A 26,596-nucleotide genomic window follows, 5' to 3' on the forward strand; every position below is an offset into this window, starting at 1 on the left:
TATTTTTTCCTAATTGAGTTTTCATTACAATTATTAATCAAAGTAATCTATTTCTAAGTAAATAATTATTATACTTAGTAAGTAAAATTTTAGTGGAAATGCATCTCTGAATGTATTTTATCCTAATGCTTTTTCATCAATCACCCCATTATTCTGTTATACATAATTCTGAAATGAAGCAGGATTTAATATCATTTCTATTCCTATCTTCTGTTTTTAATAGATATAAATGCTGAGAAATCTTATTCACATAGTAGGTAAATGGCAGTGGAAGGAATTTTATTAGAATACTGTCATTCAATTAATTGAACTTTGACCAAGTTTAATATGCTAGAAATTACGTCGTGATCTATGATCAAAAATCCATTGTAATGATCAGCTGTCAAAGGCCATCCAACTTGTGAAAAATTTGTTACCCAGTCATTGAGTCATTTGCTACGTAAAATCAGAGAGTAGTATACTTGTGGAAGCAACCTTTTCATGTACATATGAGCAGTTAGAGACTGGCTCGCAGTCATTCAGTGGTAGAGCTAAGACAGAAACCAAGATCACTTACAGGATCTTTGAGAATCCAGCTATATTGTTTGTAGAATTGCTGCTGTTTTAGAAATAATGTCCATTTGAGGCCTTCTAGCAAAAAGAGTAAAAGCTATCTAACTTGACATGTAATTTATTTCATAGTGTAGTAACCAAGAGTCTTCAGTGATATGCTCTCCCTAGAACATATAGGAGCCCACACTTCACTGTGGACAAGGAGAGCACACTCTAGCAAATGACACACACTGTTTTATCAGTTCTAGCCTACAGCAGTGATTTTACACATTACGTTATCTATATGCATAAGTGAGGATGTTGTTAAAAGCTACAGGGAACCAAATACCAAGCTAACAATGGTATAGGCAGGAGATGTTTAATTTCATGTAACAAGGGGCCTAGAGGTGCATTGATTCAGTGATGCCATCAAGGACCCTGACTCTTCCCATTGTTCTGCTTTTGGTACACTTGCTTGTGGCCTCTTGGCCACAAGATGGCTGCTGCAGCTGTAAACATCATATCTCCACAAGAAGATAACAGCCTACAGTGAGGTGGATTCAAAGGGCTTTCTTTTTTCAGACGCCCCCTAGAATCAGCTTGTGTCTCCTTGGCCAGAATAGGCATATGTTGCATACCTTTGGGGTAAGCTGAGAAAACCAGTATTTGACAGTGGGGTAGTAGGGATAATCATGCTCAGCTTAGACCAATAATTGTTTACCCTTTAGGAAGTGTGTGCTTCTCTCCCCTACTCTCCTCCTCCACATGAAATTGAGTTTTTATAAACAAGGAAGAAGCAGCTGTTGGATAGGCAACTATAGCATCTGCCATGCCATCGAGGCTTTGTATCAAACTACAGCAAAATAAGACAAGGTGAATGCGGAGCCAGCTCCAGATGAATTGGGAGAACATCAGTGCCCTTCTCCCCACACTGTCCTGAGTTCCACAGAGTTTAGTCTGGAAACAGCTCCCCTAGAAATTAGCTGGCCTTCAGTAATCAATATTATATTCCATATGCATTGTAAAAAAGTGTTTGTTACTTTTGGGAAACCGATACGATTCAGACAATTTTATAAAGTCAGTGAAATTCTGTATAACAGTAGTAACCTTGTTTCTTTTCAGTTGATAGTTATATAAAGTGTATAAGTTCTACATAGCACATCTTTGAAGAAATGACCAGTGTCCCACTGTCTGAGGACCAGTTTTTGAAATCAGAAAAGTTTACTGTAAGATATGGGACACAGAATAAACCATGTAGACTAATGATACTTAAATTCCATTTGCTCCAAGCGGGCTCAATCTAAAAGAATTTTATTTTAATTTTTTTATTATTTAAAAAATGGTTTGAGTTTTTCAAAATGAAAGTCTTAGGTAAAACAAACAAAAAAGTATGTCTGATATGTAGCACTTACTGTCTTCTTTTGCTGTCAGTAACAGAGGGATGAAGATTTAGTGATACCTTCAAATCAAAATTCTGGGCTTGGGGGGAAAATCATCTAACTTGAGTTCTGTTTTGTAATTATGTTCCTTTGGAATACCTAAAAGAAGTGATATTTATTCTTATAGACTAGAAGAAGTCCAAAGTGTCCTTCACAACAAAGAGATAGACTGCCTTAGAATGATTGAGGAAGTTGAACGAACCAGAACTTTGGAGTCTAAAGCATTCCAGGAAAAGGAACAACTAAGATCAAAGATGGAAGAAATGTATGAAGAAAGGGAGAGAACATTCCAAGTGCGTATGTGTGTTGGTTTTTTTTATTGTACTTGGGACACTTGAATGAAAAGAATCAGCATAAATTCATTTCTGTGAAAACTCATTTCTGCAATGCAATGTCTGTCCTTAGTTCGGAGTTATTCTAGTGTATGCAGGGATATATGTGATAATGAAAGATGGGAATCTGGACTTTGTCTCTCCCTTCCTGTGGTCTTGGAAGGCAGTGTGATTTTAAAAGAAAAATTAAGACCTGCTTCTCACTTTCTCCTTGTTGGATTGATTTACCTGCAGGAGATGGAAATATTAAGGAAGCAGGTGGAATATCTTGCTAAGGAAAATGGAAAGTTGGTAGGTCACCAAAACCTGCATCAGAAGATTCAATACGTAGTGCGACTGAAGAAGGAAAATGTCAGACTTGCTGAGGTAAACTCTGAAAATTATTCTGAATAAATTCGCTCCGGTTTAAAAATGATTCTTTTATTAAAATTAATTATTGAATCAGTTAACTGCTTACTTCAGAGAACTTCCAAATTTAAAAAAAATGTTGGTTGTTGCTAGTTTAAGCATAATTCAATCTGTTAAATTCTCAGATGTCAAGTTCTTGTTTAATATTTAGTTTACATATTATAATTTGTAGTCTTAATTTGAAATATGCACTTAACAAATGCCAAGAACAATAGCTCTTTCTGTAAGAATTAGAGCCTTAATTTTTTCTTTTTCTTTTTTAAAAATTACTTACCAGGAGATTGAAAAGTTGCATGCTGAAAATGTATTTTTAAAAGAAAAGAAAAAGAATGAATTATAAGGATCTTAGTCAACTACCTAGGCATCACCTTGTTTGTTTGGAGACTTTTTTTTCTCTTTTAAAAATAAGGTCTACTCCTGCCCACTAAGTAGATCTGAATTTAAGGACCTTAATTACTAAATGTGTGTATGGTGGTGGCTGACCCTCAAGTTTCTAACGAACATTCTGCATCCATATACACCCCGTGACAGTTGGCAATCTGCTGTTAAGTGGCTGTCATCCCATTTCAAGGCTTTAAATCAACTATAAATACTGGAAAAACTTTGTGCCTTGTTAAAATAAAAGCCTTTAGCTAATGTTCACAGTGGATGTTGGTCAGATCATTTTCTTCTTAGATAATGCCATAATCTCCTTTGATTCTTACAGAAGCTCTAATAATGTGAGTTTCATGGCTGATTTCATAGCATGTATGATAAGCAGATGTGTTAATATAGACTATTTTTTTATTCCTACTTTAAGTACTCTCATAAGCATTGTCTATGACTGTAAATATGGCCATTTAAAAAAATCTTTCAATAATAAAGCTTAAAAGTAATTTACATTGTTCATTCACTTGTTCATTCAACATATACCTATGGTCACCTATAATGCCAGCCACTGATGATCAATTAAAAAGCAAATAAAAACCCCTGCTCTCAAGGAACTTTGATATATCAGAACTTCATTCCTGTTTATTGAAAATAATTTTCCAGTGTACGGCTATGCCACATTTTATTTATCCATTCACCTGCTGATGGATGCCTTGGGTTGAATGTCCCCCCAAAACTCAGTTCCCACTGTGACAGTGTAAAGAGGCTGAGAGATCCAATTATGGTAATTGAAAGGTGGGACACTGAAGAGGTGATTAGATTGTAGAACCATGCTGTCGTGAATGGTCATGGGCATGGTTTGGAGGGCTTTAAAAGGAGAGTGAATGAGGTTAGTCTCTTTCTCTGCTCTGCCATTTCTGCAATGTGATACCATGCTGTCACTGTCACCACCACCAAGACCCTCACCGGATGTGGTCCCTGGACTTTGGACCTTCTAGCCTGAGAAATGGTAAGCAAATAAATTTCATTTTTTTACAAAGTACCCAGTTCTAGGTTATAAGCAACAGAAATGGACTAATACAATGGACATTTGAGTTGTTTCCATTTTGGAACTATTGTGAATAATGCTGCTATAAATATTTGTGTATGAGTCTTGGTGTATAATACATTTCACATCTCGAGTAGATACCCAGGAGTGGAATTGCCTGGTCATCTGGGAAGCACATTGCCTAGCTGTTTTCCAAATGCACCATTTGGCTGCACCATCCTACATTCCCACCAGCAGTGTGTTCCAATTTTTTCACATCCTTACCAACACTTGTTATTGTCAGGTTTTTTACTAACCATGCTATTGGGTGTGTAGTGGTATGTCACTTGTATTTTCCTAATGACTGATGTCATTAAACATTTTTCCATTGATGGAGTTTGGATTTGTTGTCCCCTCCAAAACTCATGTGGAAATTTGATCTCTAATGTGACAGTGTTGGAAACTGATTGAGTCATGGGGGCAGATCCCTCATGAATGGATTAATGCTCTCCCTGGGGGAGGGGGGATTAATGAGTGAGTTCTTGCTCTGTTAGTTCCCACGAGAGCTTGTTTCTTAAAAAGACCCTGGCACCTTCTCTCTCTCTTCCTTCCTGTCACCATGTGATCTGCTTGTACCCGCCGGCTGCCTGCCACTTTCCACCATGAGTAGAAGCAGCCTGAGGCCCATGCCAGATGCAGCTGTCCCAGAATCATAAGCCAAATAAACCTCTTTTCCTTATAAATTACCCAGTCTCAGGTATTCTGTTATAGCAACACAAAACGGACTAAAACATCCATATTATGGAATACCAATCAGCAATAAAAAAGGGACAGTCTGATACATTCTACAGCATGGATAAACCTCAAGAAACATAAATGAAAGAAGCCAGACCTAAAAGACTGCGTATTGTATGCTTCCATTTATATGAAATGCCCATAAAAGGCAAAATTGTAGAGACAGCAAGTAAATCATTGGTTGCTTGGGGTTGGGGATGGAAGTGAGAATGACTATATAGGCACAAGGGAACTTTCTGAGGTGGTTTGTGGGGATGGTTACATAGCTCTATAAATTTATTAAAAATTGAACTGTGCATTCAAAATGGGTGAATTTTATGATTTGTAAATCGTACTCCAATGAAGATGTAAAAAAATTTTTTTAATTAATGCGTAGTTGAACTCTCAAGGAATAATAGTAAATTCCTGTGGGCTGGAAGTGAAAAGGGAACTAAAATTCAATGTAAGGTAGTGAGCAGACACTGTGACTGCCTTAGAGGTGGGAGAAGGTAAAGCATTGAAACTGGTAGTGAAGAGACTTGAGTCATATCGCCTGTATTGACTTAGGACTGCCATAACAAATTACTGCAAACGGGGTGGCTTGAAACAACAGAAAGTTATTTTCCCCACAGTTCTAGAGGCTAAAAGTCCAAAATCAAGGTCTTGGCAGGGCCTTGCTCTCTCTGAGGACTTTGGGGAAGAATCTGTTCCATGCCTTTTTCTTAGCTTCTGGCATTGCCAAAAATCCTTGGTGTTCCTTAGATTGTAGATGCATCACTCCAGTCTCTGCCTCCAGTGTCACATGGTGTTCTCTGTGTTTCTGTCTCCTTAAAAGGACACTAGTCATCCTGGATTAGGGTTTACCCTAATGACCTCATCTTAATTTGATTACATCTGCAATGACCCTATTTCCAAATAAGGTCACATTCACATGTACCATGGATTAAATTTTCAACATATCTTTTGGGAGGATAGAATTCAACCTATAACATCACTGATAGCAGGGAAAGGATATAGTTTTCTGTGGGCCAGCTCAGGCCAGGGAGTTAGAACTGAGATTTTTGCAAAAAAATTGGAACTCAGAGAGTGTAAGGATCTTGTCTTAGGCATCTAGATGACTCTGCTGCCTAGAACAGAGCCTGGCCCAGAGTGTGTGCTTATTTGTTTAACCGAACAGAACAAAGAGGCAGAGAAATGGACATAGTGAAAAGAGGAAGGAGAAAGAAAGAGGCTGAGGTAAGTAAGGTTGAAGAGAGGGCAATAGAGAGAAGGCATTCATTCCCTAAGTCACCAATACAGGCCCCACACTTCTCTACTGTCTCACACCAGGGGCTTCACACTTTGAAATTCCCTCCTGTGTTCCTAAGGCCTCTTAACTTTGTGACTTCTGCCCCTTAAAGTTAAGGGGGAGTTTGAAGGGGCTTCCCAGAATTCAATGGGTCATCTTTTGTTCATAAGCCCTCTTTGAGGTTTGATTGACTTTGAAAATAAACGTGGAGTGGGATATTCCTTCCCTTCCACACTGTCCTAGTTCAGGCAGCTCTAGTTTGCATTGTGTGGCTGTTAGTAAGTTTAGATTTTGGTTTTTGCTTTTTTGGTTTATGGTGGGTTTTTTGATAATCAAAGCATAGCCTACTCAGTCAAACATCTATATCAAGGACATGAGCTGGTCACAGTATTGGGCACTGTGGCAGGAACAAACGGAAGACATGTATGTTTCTGCCCTGACAGAGCCCTCTGTTAGGGAGGCAAGTATGCTGCAAGGTGCTTGAGTGCACTTAGGGCAACAATCATTTAGAGCCTCACTACTCAGTATGGTCCTTTGACTAGCATTGGCACCATCTGGGAGCCTGTTAGAAATACAGAAGCTTGATTTAGCTCCAGACCTAATAAGAATCTTCATTTTAACAAGATCCCTAGGTGATTTATTTACACGAGAACTTTTTTTTTTTTTTTTTTTTTTAAAGGCTGTTATTTATTTATTTTTTTTCTTTTTTCGTGACCGGCACTCAGCCAGTGAGTGCACCGGCCATTCCTATATAGGATCCGAACTTGCGGCCGCTGGGAGCGTTGCCGCGCTCCCAGCGCAGCACCCTCCCGAGTGCGCCACAGGCTCGGCCCTACACGAGAACTTCTAAAAGGCAGAAATCACTTCTCAGCAGAGTGGCCAAAGATGGTGTCAATTCAACCATCACCGCCAGAACAAGACCCTGCATTAGGCACTGGGGACCTGGAAATGAAAGATGATTCAGTCCCTGCCCTCAAGGAGCTCGCAGGCTATTAGGAAGACAAACATACAATCAGAGGAACCACACGTCTAGTGCAAAGGTAGGGGAGCAACAGATACTGCTTTACAGAGGAGGTGGCTCTGAGACACATCATTTGTTTTAAGAAAACTCGTTTTACATTCTTTAAAGCATGCAGAGTTAATCAGTGCAACACTACTTGATTTCCTGAAGGTTCCAAATAAGAACTTTTAGAGGGGATCATCTTTGAGCTGGGATTCACACAGGTCTTTGCTTAGTGGAATGGTACAGTGAGGCTTCTCTCAGCCTTCAATTTCATCTGCAAAATGAAACAGTTTGTACCACATAGGAGTTATTGGGGCTATCCATGCCCTTATTCGAACCGCAGAACCACCCTGTGAGAGCAGCCAAGTGACATTGAAGGTCTTCCATGAAAACTTCCTGAAAGGTAAATAAAAAAATGCTGCTGAACACTATGTTCACTGTGAAATAATTTCTGTTTCAAAAAAGAAGTCCCATACATATTATATAAAATTTTTAACATTTGTTCTATATAATTAAAGATGCATAGAGAAGTACTAACAGTGATTTTCCTGGAGAGTAGTAGTATTTTGTTATTTTCAAGGAAATGTACTTTTCATTTTATTTATTTTTTTAAAAGATGACTGGTTAAGGGGATCTTAACTCTTGACTTGGTGTTGTCAGCACCACACTCTCCCAAGTGAGCCACGGGACGGCCCAGAAATGTGCTTTTTAAAATGAAAACATTTTAAACATATATGTAAGGGCAAAGTAAATCAGAAGTAATGTTAATCCTGATTATCTGAATGGAGTGATTATGGATGGCTTATTTTTTTCTCATTGCTCATCCATGTTTTCTAAATTTGCTATAATTTACGTGTACCATTTGGAGGCTTTTGATTTGTCAGAACTGCCTGCCGGCTCCTTTCTCATTCTGGAGGTCTCCAGCGCTCTCTGCCGAAGCATCTGACCATTCTGCACTTCTCAAACTGGAAGGAGCAGGTGAATCTGCGGGAGGCCTTGTTAAAATGTAGACTGACTCTGGGTCTGGGGCGGAGCCTGGGGTGCGGGGATCTTTTAACAAGATCACAGAGGAAGCCGATGAGGACCACACCTAGTGGCCAGGATCGACGCTGCTAGGCCTCGAGTAGTTTACGTTCTACAGCAGCAACCACAGTACCGGTCTCGGCCGCAGACACCCGGTCCCGACGTCTTCCACCGCGAACAAACCTCCTAAACCTAGCACAGTAGGTAGCCACGGCGTCGGGTGGAAGACGCGCGGGGCAGGGCCCCGGGGCCACGCCCCTGCTCCGCTGAAGCCCTGCGCAAGCGAGCCCCAATTGGCCTCACTGGACGCCGCGTCACTTGGGCGCCCGTCACATGAGGTAGCTGTCCAATCACAGCGAGCGCTTGGCCCTGCGGGTGCCGAGCAGTGGGCACAGGGAAAGGTGGCGGCAGGCGTCATGGCCGAGAGGCCGCAGCCGCCGGGCGGCGCCGTGTCTGCTGCCGCCTACCCCGACACCCCCGCCGAACTCCCCCAGCATCTCCAGGCCGGCGCGATGCGGCGCCGCTTCTGGGGCGTGTTCAACTGCTTGTGCGCCGGCGCGTTCGGGGCCTTGGCCGCCTCCTCCGCCAAGCTGGCCTTCGGCAGCGAGGTCGAGCCCGGGGCGGTGCTGCAGCTGCGGGCGGACGGGTGGGTCCGGGGAGGAGGGGTGCTGAGGAACTCCCGGGGTGGGGTGGGGGTGCAGGCGCAGCCTCACCCCCGCGGGTCTGTCCGGCCGGGTCTCCTAGCCGCGGCGCTATGGTCCGCTGGGGAGGGAAAGCGTCCTTTTACTCTAATCACGTCAAACCCTCGTCCAGTGTAGGCAGTAAGAGATGTCGGGGACTGAGGCCTCTTCCCTTACCGTGCACCTAAAACCTTTCCTCTGAGCTAGTTCGCTCTCGGGGAAGACCTACACCTACATCCACCCTCTACCTCTTATTGTAAGCCCCTTGGGCCTGAACATTTCTCTCCACGTGACTCTTCAGGTGAGAAGCCTGCTGCCCATCTCTTTACTCCGTAATTAACGGGTGTTCTGACCGGTCTACCCTGCTGCCAGAAAAATTGAGAGTTTGGGATACCCTAGGCATGAAGGAATACTGAGAGAAACTTTCTGGACATTCCCTGACGCTGAGAACTCCTAAACAGCCTCCTTAGGTCTGCTAAGGTGTGCCTCTTTGCCTCTCCCATCTGAGCCATAGACTAGCCTCTACTTGCTAGAGGGGTTTTATTGCAGCTGCAACCCAGGGTTGGTCCCTGACCTGGGCAGTGGTCAGAGTGATTACTTAGGTTTAAGCCTATTTAGGGCTAATCCAGTGGCAGCTGCCGTTCAAGTTAGTATCCCTTTGCGTGTAATTCTTGGGGTAATTGGTCCAAGGTAAAATGAGTGGTTCTGTGAGCCAAGAAGTTTTTTAGTCTTTTCAGTTGTGAACCAGGCCTTCATCCCCCTTTGTGTAAGCAGGCAGCCACTGGGCCCATAGGATGTTTTTGTGTAAATTACAAGAAGGAACCCCTTCCTCAAGACACTAGATATTCAGATGCTGGGAAACTGTTAGAAGTTTGATCATAAGTATGATGTCTAGATGGGCCCAACCCCCGGAGGAGGCGGCCCTGTCTGCAGGCAGGTTTCTAACTCGCAGGCAAGCAAGGGGGTCGCTTTCTCCTTAAAAGAAGAAGAAAAAAATCTGCAAGTTCTCCAGGTGATACCTGTGATCACCAGTCAAATAGTCTCAGAGGTGGTGTTTTCCCCAGACAGAGGCTGTGTCCTGGGTAACAACATGGAGCCACAATACCTGGGTTTGAATCCTGGTGGCTCTCACTCCTGTAGCACTTTAGGCAAGTTACTTAATGCCCCTGGTTCTTTATCTGTAAAATGAAGTTAAGGAATAAATGACAACGTACAGGGCTTAGCACAGAGTAAAAGTTCAAGAATAACTTGCACATGATTGGGGGCAAGTAGGGGGGCAGATGTGGCTATCCAATCTTGATATATCCGCTCATGGTATCCACTCTTGCATTACCTGATCTGGGGCAGTAAGGACTTCACCCCTGACTTACCCATACTACATAATAGATAATAGCTACTTTGTCCTCTGTGACTGATCTTCAAGAATTGGTCACTATGGGACCAATGAGGGAATGGTGTTCAGTAGAAAGTACTGGTTTTTGCTTCTGCCCAATGTCAGATGGCCAAATAAGTGTCTTTGGGTCTGATTCATTTGTAAGATGGGTCTGCTGCCCACTAAGGGTTAAATGAAGCCCTGTGCAGGAAAGCTCTGTGGCCTCTGGGTTGTGGGAGAATCTAGGTAGGTCTGGGTGCCGGCAACCATGACCCTGGGTGTGCTGTGAGGGGGCTACAGGCCTTTCTGCCTGGGGCGAGCATGGCTGCAGTGACACTTTCTCCTGCAGGTGAACATGGGCTTATGCATCTTAGGCATTATTTTGATGGCAAGCACCAATTCTTTGATGTGGACCTTCTTTAGCCGGGGCCTCAGTTTCTCCATGTCTTCAGCCATTGCATCTGTCACAGTGACTTTTTCAAACATCGTCAGCTCGGTGAGTAGCCAGAGGGTAGGGTCCTAAACCTGGGTTTGGGATGAGTTGTCCTTGGGGAACTCCTGCTTTCCTAGATAGGAGAAAGGACAGGAACTGAAGAAGGGATTGGGCTGTGGCTTGACCCCTGGGCGACTCCTCCTTTAATCATGGAACAATTAAACACAGAAGAATTCTCAAGTTAGACAGGAATGAAGCCCCACTGTAAAAAGCCTACCTGCTTGCTGTCCCTCCAGGGTGGCTCCTTCATTCTGAACTCCCTGTGCAGTCCAGCTGTCTCTTAGGGGTCTGTGAATTCAAGCATGAGATATGGAGGGTCAAGGTTCCTGGAGACCTTTCTTCCCTCTGGTAGTTTGAGGTCAAGGTAGAGCTGAGCCCAGTCAGTCTTGAAGTTGAGCAGCCCAGCTCAAGTCAGTGAAGCCGTGTGCTGGGCCTGTCTGCTGGCCTCTGCTGGCCTCTGCTGGGCTTTTCTCGTGTACTTTCCTGGGCTCCAGTACTGTGAGGGAGGAAGCCTCCCCACTTCTACAAGAGAGATGGAAGGGGAGAGAGTGACTTGATGTGGATGACAGACTGTTCCTCTTGGCCCCCTTAGGGAAGAAGTGAGCCACAAGGGAGTAAGGTTGTGCACACCTGCTGACGTAGGTCTCTCACAGCTGTCTCTGTCCCTCAGGCCTTCCTGGGCTATGTGCTGTACGGAGAGTGCCAGGAGGTCTTGTGGTGGGGAGGAGTGTTCCTCATCCTCTGTGGACTCACCCTGATCCACAGGAAGCTCCCACCGACCTGGAAGCCCCTTCCACACAAGCAGCAATAGCACCAGTTGGCTAGACCGACCAGCTGGAGAGAGAACGATGGCGGCCCAGCCACAGGTTGGCACGAGGGACTGCTTCCCAGGGTGACCTGAGTGTGCAGCTTTCCAACCAGCAGCCAAAGGGAGATGCCAGACTGGCCAGGTCTTCAGGCCAGCCCTGCTCCCAAGAGAAGCAGGCCTCTGACCGAGCAGGCTTGAGAGCGAACAGCTCTGGCTTCTGTAAGGAGAGGGACAGCTGCAGCAGTGTTCTGCCTAAAGTGTTCTTGATAATCTGTATAGTGCTTTTGATTCTTATATTCCAGGGCCACCCCAGTGAGCCTTGGCAGACGCTGGAGGTCCTGGGGTTGGTCCACTTTGTATATGGTATTGCAAACCACACTGTAATTATGTCATGTTGCCTAACAAAGGCCAGTCACGTAACTCTAGAATCAGTGACTGGTGGGGCTCTCTGACAACTCCATGCTGATGTATCAGGCCATCTGTGTCATGCTTATGTGTTATGGCAAGAGAAAGAAAACTGAGTTAATAAATACTTTTTTGTAAGTTAAAACTACCAGGTATGAAGTCTTCATTCTTTCCTCTGTTTTGGAGTAAGAAGATGCAGCCAGGGTGAGCTGAAATTCCTGGAGTGGTGGAGGCAGGCAGAGTGAACAGGCGTGGGGGTTCTGCCCGATAGCACCCTCGCAGCCTGGTTCTCTGCTGCCTGCAGAGCTGATCACCTGGTTCCTTCCTGAGGTCACACAGGCCAGGGCTCTTCTAATTGAAGAAGGGCTGTCCATTCTCTTGGTACTCTCAAGGAAGAAAATTTGACCTCAGTTTGGTGACTTTGTTTTATATGACTTATTTGGAAAGAAACTGGCGCAGAGTTTTCTCCCTGCCCCCCCCCCCCCCCTTTAAGTCTCTTCTGTCCTTTGCTTTTCTTTCCCAGGTCCCCTGGGTTCTTTTTGTATTTTACACCACATGAATATAATTCCTAGTTCAAAATGGTCTGCAGGCTGCCTGTACACTCTCAGTCCATAGCTTTGAGCCCAGTTCTCACCTGCTTTGGTTCTCCCTGGGGGATCCCCTGGATGTCTGAGGGCCCTCCAACCTCTCCTAAACCCGATCTCCAGCCCCATGTCTTCTCCATACATTCCCTGCAGTTGAGAGTGACCTGGAGGCTGGGAGAGACAAGGGTCTGGTCCAGGCCTCTCCTCCCATCCATGGAGTTCCTTCCTTGCTCTCCTCCCTTACTTGTCTGCACAGCTGGCAGCATGAGCTGACTAAAACCATTCCATGGCTCCTGATTGGATCTGGCCCTTGGCTGCCACTCCAGCAGCAGTTCTCTCTCGACAACTCCTTAGTACCCACTTCCCCCACACTACACCACTGTGCTTGAGTCACCCCGGACATCTGCATGTCAGCAGTTCTCAAGCCCACATGTCAAGTCCTGCCTCTGTGCTGTTGCGCTTGCTCTCTCCTCCACCTTGGATCCCCTTTCCCCTCATCTCTGCCTGGCAAACTCCTGCCCCTGCTTCAACACCCCTTTGAGCTCCCATGGGGCCAAGGCAAAGCTGTGATTCACAGAATGTTAATCAATTAGCCCCACTCTGATGCATTGAAGCTTCCCAGTCGCCTCATGAGGGAAATACTCTTTTTGTCCCATCTTAGAGGTGAGGAAACTAAGTCTCAGGGTGACGTTGAGTCATGTGCCCAACATCACACAGCTAATGAGTACCGGAACTAAGTCAGCACCATCTGTCTGACATCAGGGCTTGGCTCTTAATCCTACAGCTGTCCTGCCTCCCACGTGAGCACATTAAAGCCCAGAGAGATCTTGTGGTAGAGGAGCCTGTTTCACACTGTAACACGGCATTCCCAAATCTCAGAACCCATTTTTCACCAGCCACCTCCTTTCTTTGAGGGTCCCTAATGTTGCATCTCCCTGATCTAGTCTGCCCCCCATCATTCTACTAGTGAGGAAGATGAAATCCATTCAAGGCTCTGCAGATTGTGTTCACACACGTGGGTCAGATACCCAGCCAAGGCCAGACACAAAGGCTGCTGAGAGCCTGTGGTCAGACCCCTGGGCCATCCCTGAAAGGGCAGGAAGAAGCTCATCTTGGAGCAGGCATTGTCTTGAGGGACCCAGCCTCCCAGACACCTGCTGTATGCGTAGAGATGCCTGTTGTTCACCCTTTCACTCGATTCAGCAAATATGCCTAGGAGGGACTATAAGATAAGAGATGTTTTTCTAAGGAGGAGATTAATCATTTTTCAAAAGCAGATAGATACACCTCTCTAATCATCTAAGATGTGGAATTGTTCACCATATCTCTTTCCTCATCTCAGAGGTTTATTCCTAAGAGAATAAACTATCAATATTTGTCTTTCTGGTGTACACTCAGGATGATGGATTAAATTTGTTTGTTCTAGAGCTGGCAATTTGACATCCGGGGTTAGACAGCTAATGGCCTGATGGAACATTTTTATTTGTTTTTCTTTTTAATTTTACTTTTTTAAGTGTGCAATTCAGTAGTTTTTTTAGTATATTCACAAGGTTTTCGACCATTACCTCTATCTAATTCCCTAACATTTTATCACTCCCTGAAGAAACTCTTACACCCATTAGCAGTTACTCTCCGTTCTACCCTCTCCCAAGGCCTCTGGCAACCACTAATCTACTTTCTGTCTCTATAGATTTGCCTATTGTGGAAATTGCATATAAATGCAATTTATATATATGGCCTTTTGTGTCTGGCTTTTTTCACAGCATAATTTTTTCATTCATTCCGTAGCATATATCAGCTCTTCATTCCTTTTTGTGGCTGAATAAATTCCATTGTGTAGCTATACCACATTTTGTTTATCTGTTGATCATGTGATGGACATATGGGTTGTTTCCAGTTTTTGGCTATTATGAATAATGGTGCTATGAATGTGTACAAGTTTTTGTGTGGACATATGTTTTCAGTTCTGTTGGGTACATACCTACAAATGGAATTGCTGGGTTATATGATAACTGTTTAACTTTTTGAGGAACTGGCAGACTGTTTCCAAAGCAGCTGCATCATTTTACATTCCAACCATCAGAGTATGAGTGCTACAGTTTCTCCACATCTTTGCCAACATCCATAATGACTAAAGGTATCAAGCATCATTTCTGTACTTATTGGTCATTTGTATATCATCTTTGGAGAAATGCCTGTTTACAGAGCCTTTGCCCTTTTCTTTTTTCTTTTTCTTTTTTTTTTTTTGGTGGCTGGCTGGTACGGGGATCCAAACCCTCAACGCTGGTGTTACAACACTGTGCTCTAACCAATTGATCTAACCAGTCATCCCTGCCTTTGCCCATTTTTAAACTGGGTTATTTATGTTTTTATTATTTACCTGTAAGAGTTCTTTAAATATTCTGGATACAAATTCCTTATCGGGTATATGATTTGCAAATAATATTTTCTTCCATTTCGTGGGTTGTCTTTTCACTTTCTCAGTGGAGTCTTTTGAAGCAACACAAAAGTTTTTAATTTTGATGAAATCCAATTTATCTTTTTTTTTTTTTGCTTGTGTATTTGGTGTCATATCAAGAACCCACTGCCACATCAGAATGTGACAGGAACCAGGTACTGCAGAGCCTATTGTAGATCATCAAAAGGACTTTGACTTTGAGTGCCTAGAAGAGAGCTGATCTAATAAATATCTTAAAGGCATCTCTCTCATATTGAGAACAAACTATAGAGTAGGAGAGTAGAAGCAGGAAGACCTTTCAGGAGGCCACAGAAGCCACCAGATAAGAGGAGAGGGAGACTTGGTAGCAGTGAAGGTGATAAGAAGTGATCAGACTCTAAATAATGCATTTTGAAGGCAGAGCCAACAGGATTTGCTGATGGTTTAGAAGTGGGTATGAAAGAGAGGTCAATGATGACTCCATGGTTTTGGCCTGGGCAATAAGAGGAATTAAAGTGTCAGTAATGAAATGATGAAGACTGTGAGAAGAGCCTGACTGGGCAGAATATAAAGAGCTCAGTTTGGAACCTGTTAATTTTAAGATGCTTATAGTAATACATCCAGGTGGAGGTGCTGAGTATGTCATAGTATACTCAGATCTGGAGCTCAGGGAGAGGTCTAGAGTCATCAGCCTTGAGGTGGTAATTAGTCAAAAGCCACTAATCTACTTAGTGATTAGTCAAAAGCCATGAGCCTGGATGAGATCTAAGGAGAAGAGGCCTAAGGACTGAACTATAGTGTTTAGAAGTCAGGGAAACGTGAAGGAACCAGCAAGGTGAGGTAGAATAATCTCCAGAAAAAGGCAGTGATCACCCAGGCTAATGCTGTTGGTGAGTCAAGTAAATTGAAGATTGTGAAATGGGCATTGGATCAGCAAAGACATAACTGACAAGAGCAGCTTTGAGGAGTGGCAGAGGCAAGAGCCTGAGAATTAGATTCAAGAGGGAATGGCAGATCATCTTGATTCAGAAAAAGCATTTGATAAAATTCAACTCCCTTTCGTGATAAAAAACATGCAATAACTAGAAATAGAAGGAAACTTCCTTAACATGATAAAGGCTATATACGAAAAACACAGATAACATCAGAGACAATAGCAAAAGACAAAGATTTTCCCCTACGATCAGGAATAAGAATATCTGCTTACACCACTTCTATTCAACATAGTACTAAAAGTTCTACCTGGAGCATTTAGGCAAGAAAAAGAAAGAAAAGACACCCAAATTGGAAAGCAATAATTGAAATTATATCTGTTTACAGATGTTATGAACTTACATGTAGAAAATCCTTAAGATTCAAAAAAACCTCTTAGAGTTAGTTAATAAACAAATTCGGCAAAGTTGCATGATACAAAATCAACACACAAAAATTCGTTAATTTCTATACACTAAAAATGAACAATCCAACTTCCAGTCAAGATGGCAGAATAGACGGTCCCTAGCATCACTCTCTCCCACAAATCAACTGATTTAAACTATAAAAACATAACATCAAGTGCATACAGAATGGGGAGACGTCCAGCGAGGGAGGCAGAAGCTCCGTGGAGACCACATGCCCTGCGGGGCTGCCGTTGCACGATCCGGCAGATAGGCTTCACCACCGCCACCCGGCTCCATTCCCAGCCCAGCCCAGTGCGCAGAGTGGGGAGATGTCCAGCAAGGGAGGCGGAGGTTCTGCAGAAACCACACACCCTGTGGGGCCGCAACTGCGTGATCCAGCAGGGAGGCTTCACTGCAGGCACCCGGCTCCATTCCCAGCCCAGCCTAGTGCGCTCGGAGCAGGGAGATGTCCGGCAGGGGAGATGGGAACTCCACAGGGACCACACTGCTGCTGCGCGATCCAGCAGCCGGGCCCAATGCGTACAGAGCACAGAGACGTCCAGCAGGGGAGATAGAAGCTCCGTAGAGACCACACACCCTGTGGGGGGGCCGCCTCCGTGCAATCCAGCAGCAGGTAGGCTTCACCACTGCCACCCGGCTCCATCCCAAGCCCGGCCTAGCGCGCACGGAGCAGGGATAAGTCCAGCACAGGAGGTGGAAGCTCAGCAGAGACCACACACCCTGAGGTACCGCCCTGTGATCCAGCAGCCCGGTGGAGTCCAAGCTGACCAGAGAGGTGGCTCCCCAGAGAGGCCCAAGACCCGAGGCAACCACACACACAAGGCACTAGTGGACAACTGAGCAGTCACTGAGGTAGCCATACCAAATTGGCAACCACAGCAACATCTTAGTCAGTCAATAGTGTCAAACCTGTGGACTGTGAAACCCCCTGCCACAATGAATAAACATCAAAGAAAAGATACCAGAAATATGAAAAATCAAGAAAGTACACCACCAAAGGATAATAACTCTCAAGCTCTAGATCCTATAGAACAAGAAGCCCTTGAAATGACTGACAAGGAATCTCGAATAATAATTCTAAGGAAACTGAATGAGATACAAGAAAACTCAGCTAGACATCATGATGAAATGAGGAAAAGTATACAGGACCTGAAAGAGGAAATGTACAAGGAAATCAATGCCCTGAAAAAAAATGTAGCAGAACTTGCTGAACTGAAGAAGTTATTCAGCGAAATAAAAAACACAACGGAGAGTTTAACCAGCAGGCTTGCAGAAGTTGAAGAGAGAACCTCTGACCTTCATGAAGATGGGCTGTTTGAAATAACACAAGCAGACAAAAAAAGAGAAAAAAGAATCAAAGGCATTAAAGAAAATCTGAGAGAGATATCAGACAACCTTAAGCTCTCAAATATCCGAGTCATGGGTATTCCAGAAGGGGAGGAAAAAGGAGATTGCATTGAAACCATATTCAACAAAATAGTGGCAGAAAACTTCCCAGGTATAGGAAAAATCACAGATCTTCAGATCCAGGAAGCTCAATGATCTCCAAACGTATTCAATCCAAAAAGGTCTTCTGCAAGACATGTTATAGTCAAATTGGCAAAACTCAAAGACAAAGAATCTTAAAAGCTGCAAGAGAGAAGCGTCAAATCACCTATAAGGGAGCCCCAATCAGGCTAACATCAGACTTTTCATTGCAAACCCTAAAAGCCAGAAAGGAATGGGATGATATATTCAAAATACTAAAAGACAGAGATTGCCAGCCAAGACTGCTCTACCGTGCAAGGCTATCCTTCTGAAATGAAGGGCACATAGTATATTTCTCAGACAAACAAAAATTGCAGGAGTTCACCACCACATGACCACCCTTACAAGAAATTCTCAAGGGAGTACTGGGTTTGGTTCCTGAAAAATAACGACCACTGCCATAAAAACCCAAGAAAACTCTAAACCCACTAGTATAATAAAAATGGCATTCATGAAGAGAAAACAAACAAACAAAAACACTATCTACAACCCAAGGAACCAACAAACACAGAAAACAAACACTAAATCAGAAAGCAAGGAACAAAAGACACCTAAGACAACCAAACAATAATCAATAAAATGCTAAGAATAAATCAACACTTTTCAATAACAACTCTTAATGTAAAAGGCTTAAATTCCCCAATCAAAAGACACAGACTGGCTGACTGGATTAAAAAGGAGGACCCAACTATACGCTGCCTTCAAGAGACCCACCTCACCCATAAAGACTCACATAGACCAAGAGTGAAAGGATGGAAAAAGATTTACCACGCAAACAGAAAAGAAAAACAAGCTGGAGTAGCTATTCTTATATCTGACAAAATAGACTTTAAAAACCATAAAAAGAGACAATGAGGGACACTACTTAATGATAAAAGGATTGATCCATCAAGAAGACATAACAATCTTATGTTATGTACGCACCCAATGTTGGAGCAGCCAGATTTATAAAACAAACTCTATTAGACCTAAAAAAGGAAATAGACACTAATACCATAATAGCAGGGGACCTGAACATCCCACTGTCAATATTGGACAGATCATCTAGGCAAAGAATCAGCAGAGAAACACAAGATCTAAACAATACTCTAGACCAATTGGACTTGGCAGATATCTACAGAACATTCCATCCAACAACCTCAGAATATTCATTCTTCTCATCAGCACATGGATCATTCTCCAGGATAGATCACATATTAGGTCACAAATCAAGTCTCAAAAAATTCAAAAAAATTGGAATTATACCATGTATTTTCTCAGACCACAATGGATTAAAATTAGAAATCAATAACAAATGAAATTCTGGAAACTATACAAACACATGGAAATTAAACAGCATTCTACTTAATGACATATGGGTCCAAGAAGAAATCAAGCAGGAAATCAAAAAATTTATTGAAACTAATGAAAATAATGATACATCATACCAAAACCTGTGGGATACTGCAAAAGCACTACTAAGGGGGAAATTTATTGCATTAAATGCTCACCTCAGAAGAATGGAAAGATGGCAAGTGAACAACCTAACACTTCACCTTAAAGAACTAGAAAAACAAGAACGATCCAAACCTAAAGTTAGCAGATGGAAAGAAATCATTAAGTTCAGAGCAGAACTTAATGAAATTGAAACCCAAAAAACAATACAAAAGATCAATGAATCAAAAAGTTGGTTTTTTGAAAAGATAAATAAAATTGACAAACCATTAGCATGGCTAACAAAAAAAAGAAGAGAGAAGATTCAAATAACAAATTAGAAATGAAAAAGGCGATATTACAACAGATCCATCTGAAATACAAGGAATCATTCGAGACTACTATAAACAACTACATGCCAAGAAATTTGAAAATCTGGAGGAAATGGATAAATTTCTGGACACACACAAGCTCCCAAAACTGAGGCATGAAGACGTAGAAAATCTGAACAGACCAATAACAATAAAGGAGATTGAAGCTGTTATCAGAAGGCTCCCAACAAAGAAAAGCCCAGGACCAGATGGATTCACAGCAGAATTTTACCAAACATTCAAAGAGGAATTGACACCGATTCTTTACAAACTATTCCAAAAGATTGAAACAGAGGCAAATCTCCCAAACTCATTTTATGAAGCAAACATCACCCTGATACCAAAACCAGGTAAAGATATAACCAAAAAAGAAAACTACAGGCCAATATCCTTGATGAATATAGATGCAAAAATCCTCACTAAAATACTAGCAAACAGAATACAGCAACACATACGTAAAATTATTCACCATGATCAAGTGGGATTCATCCCAGGTATGCAAGGTTGGTTCAACATACGCAAATCAATAAATGTGATACACCATATTAATTAAATCAAACACAAGGACCATATGATCATCTCTATAGATGCTGAAAAAGCATTTGATGAAATTCAACATTCATTCATGACAAAGACCCTCTATAAGTTAGGTATAGAGGGAAAGTATCTCAACATAATTAAAGCCATATATGATAAACCCACCGCCAATATCATCCTGAATGGGGAAAAGCTGAAAGCTTTTCCTTTAAGAATAGGAACTAGACAAGGATGCCCACTCTCACCACTCCTATTCAACACAGTATTGGAAGTACTAGCCAGAGCAATCAGAGAAGAGAAGGAAATAAAGGGCATCCAGATTGGAAAAGATGAAGTCAAACTGTCCCTGTTTGCAGATGACATGATCCTATATATCGAACAGCCTAAAGCCTCTACAAAAATCTCTTGGAGTTGATAAATGATTTCAACACAGTAGCAGGATACAAAATCAACACACAAAAATCAGTAGCATTTCTATTCTCCAATAGTGAACATGCAGAAAGAGAAATCAAGAAAGCCTGTTCATTTACAATAGCCATCAAAAAAAAAGAAAATACTTAGGAATTGAGTTAACCAAGGATGTGAAAAATCTCTATAATGAGAACTACAAACCACTGCTGAGAGAAATTAGAGAGGATACAAGAAGATGGAAAGATATCCCATGCTCTTGGATTGGAAGAATCAACATAGTGAAAATGTCCATACTACCCAAAGTTATATACAAATTCAATGCAATCTCCATCAAAATTCCAATGACATTTTTCTCAGAAGTGGAAAGAACTATCCAGACATTTATATGGAATAACAAAAGACCACACATACCCAAAGCAATGCTGAGCAAAAATAAAATAAAATAAAATAAAGCTGGAGGCATAACACTACCTGACTTTAACCTATACTACAAAGCTATAATAACCAAAACAGTATGGTACTGGCATAAAAACAGACACACTGATCAATGGAAAAGAATAGAGAATCCAGAAATCAGCCCACACACCTACAGCCATCTGATCTTTGACAAAGGCACCAAGCCTATACACTGGGGAGGAGACTGCCTCTTTAGCAAATGGTGCTGGGAGAACTGGATATCAATATGCAGGAGAATGGAACTAGACTCATACCTTTCACCATACACTAAAGTCAACTCAAAATGGATTAAAGAATTAAATATACACCCTGAAACAATAAAACTTCTTAAAGAAAACATAGGAGAAACACTTCAGGAAGTAGGACTGGACACAGACTTCATGAATACGACCCCAAAGACACGGGCAACCAAAGGAAAAATAAACAAATGGGATTATATCAAACTGAAGAGCTTCTGCACAGCAAAAGAAACAACAGTTAAAAGACAACCAACAGAGTGGGAGAAAATATTTGCAAAATATACATCTGACAAAGGATTAATATCCAGAATATACAAGGAACTGAAACAACTTTACAAGAAAAACACAAACAACCCAATTAAAAAATGGGCAAAAGAGCTAAGTAGGCATTTCTCTAAGGAAGATATATGAATGGCCAACAGACATATGAAAAAATGCTCAACATCACTCAGCATCTGGGAAATGCAAATCAAAACTACTCTGAGATACCATCTCACCCCAGTTAGGATGGCTAAAATCCAAAAGACTCTGAACGATAAATGCTGGTGAGGTTGCGGAGAAAAAGGAACTCTTATACATTGTTGGTGGAACTGCAAAATGGTTCAGCCTCTATGGAAAATGGTATGGAGGTTCCTCGAACAATTTCAGATAGATCTACCATATGACCCAGCTATCCCACTGCTGGGAATATACCCAGAGGAATGGGAATCATCAAGTCGAAGGTATACCTGTTCCCCAGTGTTCATCACAGCACTCTTTACAATAGCCAAGAGTTGGAACCAGCCCAAATGTCCATCATCGGATGAGTGGATATGGAAAATGTGGTATATCTACACAATGGAATACTACTCAGCTATAAAAAAGAATGAAATACTGCCATTTGCAACAACATGGATGGACCTTGAGAGAATTATATTAAGTGAACCAAGTCAGGCACAGAAAGAGAAATACCACATGTTCTCGCTTATTGGTGGGAGATAAAAATAAATAAACAAATTCACACACACACACACACACACACACACACACACACAAAACGGTGGGGGAGAAGACAACAATTACAATTCCTTGAAGTTGACATGACAAGCATACAGAAAGGACATTGTTGGGTGGGAGGGGGGAGAGGGAGGAGGGAGTGAGGTTTCGATAATGGGCCACAATAATCAACCACATTGTATATCGACAAAAAAAAAAAAAAAAAAAGAACAATCCAAAAAGGAAATTGAGAAAACAGTTCCATTTACAATAGCATCAAAAAGAATAAAATACTTAGGAATAATTTAACCAAGGATGAGAAAGACTTGTGCACTGAAAACTACAAAACGTTGCTGAAGGAAATTAAGGGAGACATAAATAAATGGAAAGACATCCTGTGTTCATGGATTGGAAGACTTAATATTGTTAAGATGACAATACTACCTAAAGTGACCTACAGATTCAATGCAAACCCTATCAAAATCCCATGTTTTTTGTGAAAATAGAAAGACACATCCTAAAATTCATATGGAATCTTAAGGGACCCTGAATAGCCTTGAGAAAAAGTCTTGAAAAAGAAGAAAGTTGGAGAACTCACACTTCTTGATTTCAAAATTACTACAAAGTTTTGTAGTCAAAACAGTGTGGAGTAAAGATAGACATATAAGCCAATGGGATAGAAGAGACAGCCCAGAAACAAACCCTTTGACAGAGGTGTCCAGACCACTCAATGGGGAAAGGACAGTCTTTTTCACAAATTGTGCTGAGAAAACTGTATACCCTTAAGCAAAAGAGTGAAGCTGGATCCTTACCCTACATGGTAAAATGAACTCAAAATGAATCAAAGATTTAAACATAAGAGCTAAAACTATAAAATTCTTAAAACAGGCAAAAGGCTTTATGACATTAGATTTGGCCATGATTTCTTGGATATGAAACCAAAAGCACAGGCAACAAAAGAAAAAAATAGATAAATTGGGCCTTATTAAAATTAAGAAAATTTTGTGTATCAGAGAGCACCATCAAGAGAATGAACAGTCAACCCATATGTATTAGTCCATTTCTACTGCTTATAACAAAATGCATGGAACTGAGTGATTTATAAAGAAAATAAAGTATATTGCTTACAGTTTTGAGGCTGGGAAGTCTGACATCCATCTGGTGGTAGTGACAGTGACCCAGGGGTCTCACATTGCAAGATGGTGGAAGCAGAGAGAAAGAGAACTTTTCATTCACTCTCTTTTTAAAGCCCTCGGAACCATGTCCCTGACCACCATTTTTAATCCATTCCGTATGCCATGGTCCTACAATCCATTCACCTCTTCAAGGCTCCACCTTTCAATTACCATAATCGGATTTCCCACCCTCTTAACAGTCACAGTGGGGGCCAAGTTTCTGATACATAAAACTTGGGGGGCACAATTCAAGCTTCAGTGAGTTTTCAGGGGACATAATTCAATCTATTACACCGTAGAATGGGAGATATTTATAAATCACATGTCTGATAAAGGATTAATATCTAGAATATATAAAGAACTTCTACAACTCAACAACAACAAAAAACCCAATTTAAAACAGGCGAAGGACTTGAATAAACAGTTCTCCAAAGAATATATAGAAATGGCCAAAAACACATGAAAGATGCTCAATATCACTGGTTATTAGGGAAATGCAAATCAAAACCATAACAAAATACCACTGCACATCCATTAGGATAGCTTTTATCAAAAAAACAAACACAAAAGCAAAACAGAAAATCACAAGTGCTCGTGAGTGTGGAGAAATTGGAGCCCTTGTGCACTGCTGCTGGGAATGTAAAATGGTACAGCCACTGTGGAAAACAGTTTGGCAGTTCCACAGAAAGCTAAGTATAGAATTATCATATGATCCAGCAATTCTATTTTTAGAGATAGTCATATACCCCAAAGAACTGAAAATAGGAATCAAACATACTCGTACACCAGTGTTCATAGCAGCATTATTCACAGTAGCCAAAAGGTGGAAACAACCCAAATATCCATCAACAGATGAATGGACAAAGAAAATGTGGTGTATACCTGCAATGGAATGTTATTCAGCCATATAAAGGAAAGAAATTCTGACACATGCTACAACATGGATGAACCTTGAAAACATTTTGCTAAGTAAAATAAGCCTGACACAAAAAGTCATATATTGTACGATCCCACTTATATGGGGTACCTAGAATAGCAAATTCATAGAGACAAAAAGCAGAACAGTGGTTTCCAGGAGTTGCAGGGAGGAAGAGATGGGCAGTTATTGCCTAAAGGGTACAGAGTTTCCGTTTGGAATGATGAAAAAGTTCTGGAAATGGGTAGTGGTGATGGTGGTACAACGTTGTGCATGTACTTAATGCCACTGAACTGTGCACTCCAAAATGGTTAAAGTGGTAAATTTTATGTATATTTTAACACAGTCTTTTTAAAAACAGAAAAAAGAGGGAAATTGGTGACTGAGTGGTGGTGACTCAAGAAATTTTTCTACAAAAGGAGTAGAGCTCTGGGGCAGTAGCTGGCAGAGAAGATGGGGTCAGGAAGTTTTTAGTTTTTGTTCTATTTCTAGATAAGATAGGAATAGCAGCATATTGATGTATGTTAATGGCAGTGATGCCATATGAATGGGAAAACTGAAGATGCAGGAAAGCAGGGGATGGTGAGAGCCTTGAGTGCTGGGCCAGAGAAGGTGAGCTGGGGTCTGATGCACAATGGGTGGTTTGGCTCTAGCAAGGAGTGCAGACACCCCACCCTCAGTGAGGAAGGAGCAGCAGAGTGCACCAACTCCAGTGTGATTGGCTCCAGGGCTCGTCTGAATTTGTTACTCCAAATTCCAGACCCATCCAGATCCTTCAGGAAATGAGGGCTTGGAGGGCTCAGTTTTTTTCCCAAATCCACTCAACTAGTCATAGATGGAGCTGAGGCTGGACTCCAGACAGCCTGGCTGAAAGCCAGTCTCCTCTGCACTACTTCCATGTGCCCTTGCTGGTCTTCAGTAGGATCCCCAGAAGTCTTGCTTGGAGGCCTGTGGCAGTTGAGTCCACATCATCCCCAGTGCAGTACATCATGGGCGGCAGCTCTACTTAAGTTAAAAAGTCATACCCCGTTCTCTTACACCTAATCCTGCTACACCAGGGGGAAAATCCAAAAGAAAAAATATACGACTTGGGCAGCAGGGTTAATAGCAATTAGTTTCCTGATAGTCAAGAAACGGTTGGGCAAATATAATAGAATATCATGTGCCCATGAACAGGAGCAAGTATTTGAAGTGGGTGGACACTGGGCAATGTCTGCAGGGGCAGGCCAGCAGGCATGTCCTGGAGGTGCTCTGGTTATTTGTGGAGTGTAAACACACTCGTGCACAATGACAAGCACTAGAGTGGCGTAATGAGCAGAGACTTCAGGGTTTACTGGAATCTTTTATTTTCTCCAATAAAGATGTTACACACATAAGAAGAAAAGGATAAGAAAAGCCAAGAAAATAGTCAGATAAGAGAGGAATTTATAGCTTCAGATACAAGAAGAAAAGATTTTGCTCCTGTAGATCTGTATATGCATATTTACTAACTCCTCCCTGTCTCCACAAAAAAGGAGGAAAAAGTATCAGGATGGACATCTTTATGATTTAGTCCCAGAGTCTGGCACTGTAAGCGGCCCCTGTGGCGCCTGGGATGGCTGACAGAGCCTCGGCCACATTTTCTTCCTCAGAATTGGGGGATGGGTGCAGAGATTGGGGGAAGCAGGCTTGAATCCCCAAAAAGCATTGCTTATCTGGCTTTCCTTCCAAAAGGGACTCCTAGCTTCCTTTGGGAAAAGAGAACATAGTCTCCCCTGACTTCTGGAAGAGGCACCTGCTCCACAGGCACTTGGTGATGGGGTATCTCCCAGGCTCCCACCTGAGCACCCTATCCTTTTGTGAACTGGTCTTCCTTCTGTTCACCCGATCCAATTTAGGACCTGCTGTGCACCAGGCATGGGTCAGGCACGAAAAGATCCGCAGCATTCTCACATGGCCCTTCCTCATGTTACCTCAATAGGTAGAACTGCTCTCCAAGCTGTTTGCTTACTCATTTGTTCATTCATGCATTCATTCATCTGTTGAGCACCCCCCAGGTGCCATGCTGGAGGCTGGGGATGCAAAATGAGATTTCATTCCTGATTATAAAATCAAAGTCCCCTGTGAGTTTTATTTTGAAGCGTATCTTCTGCCTCCTATTCCCCACCCAGCTGTTTCCAGGCTCTTCTCTCTTCTCTGTCCTCCCGGCTCCAGCACCCATGGG

The 26,596-nt window shown here is 42.3% G+C and overlaps 2 protein-coding genes across 2 annotated transcripts in view; both read left to right on the forward strand.

Annotated features, from left to right (window-relative positions):
- KIF15 (kinesin family member 15) overlaps positions 1-3,050 on the forward strand; it is a 66,264-nt gene extending 63,214 nt beyond the window's left edge. Inside the window, 3 exon segments of the mRNA XM_063113384.1 lie at positions 2,098-2,263; positions 2,537-2,668; positions 2,988-3,050. Of these exon segments, the coding sequence (XP_062969454.1) occupies positions 2,098-2,263; positions 2,537-2,668; positions 2,988-3,050 (361 nt within the window).
- A 5,529-nt stretch (positions 3,051-8,579) lies between these two features.
- Positions 8,580-12,097, forward strand: TMEM42 (transmembrane protein 42). Its single transcript, XM_063114872.1, has 3 exons — positions 8,580-8,802; positions 10,596-10,742; positions 11,410-12,097. Exons 1-3 carry the CDS (start codon positions 8,611-8,613, stop codon positions 11,548-11,550), a joined length of 480 nt encoding a protein of 159 aa, XP_062970942.1. The 5' UTR covers positions 8,580-8,610; the 3' UTR covers positions 11,551-12,097.
- The last annotated feature ends 14,499 nt before the right edge of the window (positions 12,098-26,596 follow it).

The sequence above is a fragment of the Cynocephalus volans genome, chromosome 11 (assembly GCF_027409185.1).
Source record: "Cynocephalus volans isolate mCynVol1 chromosome 11, mCynVol1.pri, whole genome shotgun sequence".
In the NCBI taxonomy this organism is placed as follows: Eukaryota; Metazoa; Chordata; class Mammalia; order Dermoptera; family Cynocephalidae; genus Cynocephalus; species Cynocephalus volans.

Bases quoted from the DNA above. Each gene is read 5' to 3' on its own strand.
- TMEM42 (XM_063114872.1), top strand. From the start codon at position 8,611: ATGGCCGAGAGGCCGCAGCCGCCGGGCGGCGCCGTGTCTGCTGCCGCC. The intron at 8,803-10,595 runs GTCGAGCCCGGG...TTTCTCCTGCAG, and splicing joins AGCTGGCCTTCGGCAGCGAG to GTGAACATGGGCTTATGCAT. The intron at 10,743-11,409 runs GTGAGTAGCCAG...TCTGTCCCTCAG, and splicing joins TTTCAAACATCGTCAGCTCG to GCCTTCCTGGGCTATGTGCT.